The 6000-nt window shown below is 37.6% G+C and overlaps 1 protein-coding gene across 1 annotated transcript; it reads right to left on the bottom strand.

Moving 5' to 3' along the window:
• Positions 1 to 390: 390 nt before the first annotated feature.
• Positions 391 to 4745, bottom strand: LOC145781310 (uncharacterized). Its single transcript, XM_082593087.1, has 4 exons — positions 4627 to 4745; positions 2289 to 2442; positions 844 to 911; positions 391 to 446 (listed from the first exon to the last, which is right to left on the bottom strand). Exons 1-4 carry the CDS (start codon positions 4691 to 4693, stop codon positions 391 to 393), a joined length of 345 nt encoding a protein of 114 aa, XP_082449213.1. The 5' UTR covers positions 4694 to 4745.
• Positions 4746 to 6000: the final 1255 nt, after the last annotated feature.

The following is a 6000-nucleotide window of genomic DNA, read 5'->3' as shown; positions in this document are numbered from 1 at the left end:
AACCAATTGGAGTTAACGGGATGATGATAAATGACGATACTCACATCATATACCGCATTCGGGGACAGTGTTTCATCTCTGTGCAACCAATAAGAGAAGCGAGTGTAAAAAACTGAAACTTTACCTCAAATCTGTCTAAGTTTCCGCTTACAGGCCAAAGCTATGATCTGAGTATTGGGAATTAATCAGCAGCAGCGCCAACTTTTTTCATGGTGTCAACTGTCCAGTTGGATGGTGGGCAGCTCACATGTTAGCGAACCATAAATTCTTCCACTCTACTGGGCATTGTAGGCTTGGAGCCCTGGTTTGACACCGTTAAACATCACGAGCCTGCATCTCTTATAAACTGTAGCCACCGACGTTAGCTTAAATACGACCAAAACTGACATATTAGTCGCGGAATCGTGTAGGAGGAGATCTAGAACGAGTGGCGGCAGCAGAGAATCCTGTTTGAAAAGTTTACTCAACAAAACTTATTTGATTTTGTCTCATTAAGATTGAGATTGGAGCGAACGTGAAACATAAGAGGATCCTCGAAACATAATAAAAATTCGAAAAAAATGGAAGGGCCCTTTTTGAATTCATGTAGGCTATTCAACTATTACTCTTCATTCGGATTAGCCTAAGTTTCCCAACTTAGAATTTCGATTCGATCGTCTTTAACCAGTCAGTCACCTGTCTGAATATGACGTGGCATTGTGACAAATCAACCTCTAGGATGTTTTGTTTATTGCACCAACTGCGGCGGAATGTTCTCTTCGTTTCCATCGTTGTTGAGCTCACCATTCTACCAGCGGATGTTTGACGGATTTGCACTTTTTCCATCCACCCACATCCATCTACCTTCGTATCTCAAGTCGTTAAGTCCAATCCAAAAACCTTCGTCTTTCAGCACAACGTTGCCTATGGTTCTAGAAAGTTATACATTTTGTTGCTAACATGTTCGTACAATACATTTTCAAAAATTAGAAAACAAACGCTAACGCTATTAGCCTATTTTGTGAACAGATTATTTTCGCTAGTCTTAGGTGAACAAGACTTTAAAGAAATTTGATTTATAGAAAGAATTTTCACTCAAGCTTATTTACGTAAAATTCATATAAATATTGCAGGCCTGGCCAAACCGCGGCTCGCGAGCCGCATGCGGCTCTTTGCCCGGTATTATGCGGCTCTTTCGTTCATATTGTATTTGTGTTTTTAGGAATTAGCAACAAGAAAACATAGAGACTTAGCTTTATTACCGAAAAATGCCCAAGAAAACATGATCTTATCCTTTTGCTATGCCACCAGACAGCACCATTTTACAGGAATATTTATACCCACATTTTTGTTTAAAAGGCTCTCAGAATGCACCAAATTCAAAGTAATTTTTCAAAAATTTCTGGGAGAGGCCCCCCAGACTCCCCGCCGCTGGGTGTCACCTTTGGCAAAGACGGCGTGGGGCTTCGCAAAATTCAATTATTTGGGCTCAATACTGAATCCAAGCACCCGATGTGAAGAAGAAATTAGACGACGCATTGCATTATCAAAGTCAAGTTTCAACACCATGGCAAAAATCTTTAAAGATCGAAAACTCTCCAAACCCTTAAAAATTCGTTTTTTAAAATGCTTTGTTTGGTCGATTTTGATGTATGGATGTGAAACCTGGACACTAACGGCAAAAACCCGAAAAAAGCTTGAAGCTGCAGAAATGTGGTTTTACCGAAGAATTCTAAAAGTTCCATGGACAGCTTTTCGAACCGACAGAGCAGTTCTCCAACAGATGGGCCAGGAGCAGCAGATAATGAGATCTTTAGAAATGCGGCAGCTGAAGTTCTTGGGTCACATTATAAGGAAAGGCGAACTTGAAGATTTATCTTTAAGTGGAAAAATTCTAGGAAAACGGTCAAGAGGAGCACAAAGATTCACATTTTTGCACAATTTTCAACCACTTATCAAAAACCGTACTAAAATTTGGCAAGAAGCACGTGATCGATCAAACTGGAACATCATTGTACATTTTGTAACTTACAATACATCGAGGGCTGTATAAGCTATGATACCTAAAGAGAGAGATTGCGTTAAATGATGCAATGGCTGCTCAGATAACCAAAATGAAGAATAAAGTCTAAGATTGTTTCTCCGAGCTTGCATAAATCGCAGTTTAAGGGGAATTCTTTTGTAAACTTGGTTCCGATTAGCAGACCATGTGAAACGTGTTAGGCGTCACACATTATTGCTGGTTCAGTAGCATAAACAATAATGTTTTGTTAAAAAACTTTTTGTGTAACTTCGATTTGTTTACTCACACCCTTGTCCAATATTCTCGCATTCCACTTGATGCCAGGTCTCCCCCACGTAACAGGCACCAATGCCTGGCTGCATGCCAGTTGAGTTTTGAAGTCGTCACCCGGTACTTGAGTTTATTTGTGGCGTGGACCCAACCGTTCTTGATTACGAAACCTGAAACAATAATTCAGTTAAAATCATGAGATAGATTTTGGAAACGTTCATCATCCCACTGAGAAAACATTTTGGAAGCCTGACTTTAAAAGTCTTACATTTTTCAGTAGCTTTGAACCACTGAGGAAGGTCTGGTTATTGAGATTGACAGGGTGAAGTTTTCATTTATTGAAGTGTCAGTGTCGTTGAAATATTCCATTCACGAGGTGTCGCTAAAGAGAAAGCCGCCTTTAAAAGGCGTTGCGCAAACGAGTACTCACAGTGATATTTGAACCTGAATCTCCTCCTTCAAATTTAACCTTGCAAGTTTCTCATCCTTGTAGACTGTTTTAACTACTGATGGAGGCCTGGTCCACGAGATTGGCAGAATAAAGTTTCTGGTTGTTGAAGTCTTGTTATCCGTAAATTATTCTATCTACAAATTGCCGCTGAATGGAGATCTGTTTTTGAAATGCAGTAGTTTCTGAGGATTTTGCATATTTGTAGATGTAGAATTTGGGCTACTTCTACTGCTATTGACATCAACTCGTTCACAGAGGTTGACAGAGTCGTAGTTGAAGTGTTGTTATTTGTGAATAATTATTCTAAGGTGCCGCTAAATGGAAAGAAGGCCTTGAAATTCAAACTCTGAGGCCGAGAGTCGAACCACCATTGCTTAATCTTTTTGTTTATTATTTTATAACAAAACAATCATGCTTTTGTTTGATATATTTATGTGTTGGGAATTTTGTTTTAGATATTAGTGAATAAAAACCTTTGAACGAGCAACTATAAGTGTCATATTATGTCAAGACATTATTAACGACAGCTGCATAGCCGAGTGGTGAGAACCCTGGAACGACACTCAAAAAGGTGCCGGTTCGACACCACTCACAAGCATCCGCCTGTTTTTTAATTTAAAAGGTGTGTCTTAACTAGGGCATTTTAAGGCATGTCTGAAGGTGGACACGAAGATTGGTTTGCTTGCCTTATAGTCCACTTAATCTAAACTTTCGACCACCAGCAGAAGGGCTTTATAAGGACGCCCCATTTTAGTAGTGAAATATTTCACAGAAGGAAATATGCTAGAAATGTGAAATTTCTTGACTTTTAGTTTTGATTCTTTGCGAATTTTCTAAACCTAACTGGTCATTTTTCTACCTTCCTGACCTTCTCAATAAGCATTTTGTCTCAGGTGGCTAGACATTTTCGTGCAATGCTAGTAATATTATATATGTTAATGTTAGTGCAATATAAATGTTAGTGCAGTTACTTTGAAATGTAAAAACGCCTAAAAATGGCTTATCTTTATGAGCACAAGTAATTTTTTGTTTAGTTTAGCATTACTTTATGTTATCATTCAAAAATTTCACTTTTGAAGCTATTTTTGGGAAGGTAGAATAAAACCGACTTTCTGACGTTTTTTCATCTCAAACAATTTATTTCAACAAGTTTGTTGGGTAAAAGCAGGGATATCTAAAGAAGGGGATATGAAGGCTCGCAGCAATTGCCTTATTCTCATGACACTACCAGGGCGGTAGTTTGTAGTGCTTTAAACAGTTTTTTTTTTTTTTTTAAATTGTAGAAAGTTTTGTACTGCAGCTGGTACAATGAGCTACAGAAGACGGTTAGCAAATGTTACATAGAGCATATTTAAAGAATATTTGTTTACAAAGACAGTTGAAAAGTTATTAGTAAGCTGTTTTTTTTAACAAAGCCTTTGCAGTAGGCTAGATGTAAAGCAACTATATGGGTAGTTGAATTAACAAGTAACCATGAGCAATGAGCATGCAGTGAGCATCCAGGCCTGATGCTAATAGCGTAATGCAAGTTATTATAACAAGTTTTTTTAAACTACTATCGGTGCCAATTGTCATTTTACGATAAACACAGATTATTTAAGATAAACAAAAGGCCTTCTATTGTCAGACGTAATAAAAGCCTTCGTATCCCCTTCTTTAGATATCCCTGGGTGAAAGTTTAATTTCTATACGCACAATACACATGGCTATTATTTTGTAAAATATTTTGACTCTGTGATTTTCATAGCTCCCGTTATTAGCGATTAATTAGCACGGGGCTATGATAGCCCGTGACGTACTTTCCGCGAACGAAAACAGCTCGTATTAAGATAGGGTTAAATGTTGTACGATTGGGTTTTTACATACATTGAATTGTCAACAAAGGTTAACTAACAACACTTACTTTCTGCTGTCATAATGACAGTCCCAGCAATCACGACCAGACAAAGCAAGATTGGTAGAGAAGCCATGTTTTATAATAGCAGAAATAAACTTAAGTCGATGATATTCAAATTGAAAGCTGTTAAAATAAAACAATTTTAGAGCTTTTCAAACAAAAACCAATCAATGATTAATTAATGTCTCCAATTATTAAAACTTAGGCTTTGTCCAGGTTAGAAGGCTTGCTTGCTGCAATTCATTAATAGGGCAAGCTGGGGTAAGGTGATCACGGGGGCAAGATGATCACCCTCATTTATTTTCTTTTAAAATGAAGCTTTAACGCAATGCTGCCAAGTAGTGGCAGCTCTACCAAAGCGCCATTTTACATGTAACTTTCTGCCATTTTAGACTAGCCGTTTAGGACGTGTGCTGAAAAACGTGATTTTGGTAGCTAAAAGTAAAATTGCGAAATCACAAAAAGCAGGTGATAACGTTGTTTTTTAAGAATGCCAGAAAAGCGAAAGTATGCGCATCAGGTAGGGAGTCAATTTATAATTTAGCCTTGCTTCTTATAGCTCGTTAGTATTTTTAAGTTTCAACAGAGTACAGTTGAAAGTAAAATGTTTGGCATGGGGCAAGATGATCACTTGCACGTGGGGCAAATTGATCAGGGTGATCACCTTGCCCCACTTGAAATAATTTTGGATAATATAATTCTGCTAGTTTGAGACTAATTTAAATGAGTGGATTTATAGTTAAAAATGCTTGCAATGTTCCTGGCTAACCTCGTGAAATTCCATAAAATGACATCTTCATGAATTACTGTAATTTTATTGCAGATCTTTTGATTTCAAAGGCCTACCATATTTCATAACATATTTAATTTTTCTGAAAGAATTAGGCTATGGTAGGCTACGGGAACATAAACGAAAAACTCATCATGGGAAAGCTTCTTTGGAACTTCAATACAATGCCAATTTCTTTTGCCGATAGCTCCAGTGACTGCGATTTAAGTGATAGCCTACAGAAATTGTAGAAAGAGACTTCATTGTAGTAGCCTAAATATTACCGAAAAATCGAGAGTAGTTCCATATATCACGAGAATCGACTCTTTTAAAGATGGCAAATTCGAGGGAGTATTTTTGAAGAAAACGTAGTGCTTACCAGGAAATTTTGAAAAGCTTCTCTTTGCAATTGATGAAGATGATAGTGCTTCATTCACAAAAAGTGATATTGTTCACAAATTGCCGTCACCTCACTTCAGGAGTGGAAGCGAGAGAAAATCACACCAACTATATGTTAATGCCAACCTGTATGCATTTAATTTGTAAAAACTTTGTCTAAGATTCTCCAAGCAGGGCCCAACTATAAGGGAAGCACATTTATGTTTGGGGTG

This window comes from Aplidium turbinatum, chromosome 12, assembly GCF_918807975.1.
Source record: "Aplidium turbinatum chromosome 12, kaAplTurb1.1, whole genome shotgun sequence".
NCBI classification, from domain to species: Eukaryota; Metazoa; Chordata; class Ascidiacea; order Aplousobranchia; family Polyclinidae; genus Aplidium; species Aplidium turbinatum.
This window is presented reverse-complemented; position numbering and strand designations above follow the sequence as displayed.

Excerpts from the sequence above, each read along its gene's own strand:
- LOC145781310 (XM_082593087.1), bottom strand. The coding sequence starts at position 4,693 with ATGGCTTCTCTACCAATCTTGCTTTGTCTGGTCGTGATTGCTGGGACT. Across the intron at positions 2,443-4,626 it reads TGTCATTATGACAGCAGAAA|GTTTCGTAATCAAGAACGGT; the intron begins GTAAGTGTTGTT and ends TTATTGTTTCAG. Across the intron at positions 912-2,288 it reads CGAGAATATTGGACAAGGGT|AACCATAGGCAACGTTGTGC; the intron begins GTGAGTAAACAA and ends ATAACTTTCTAG.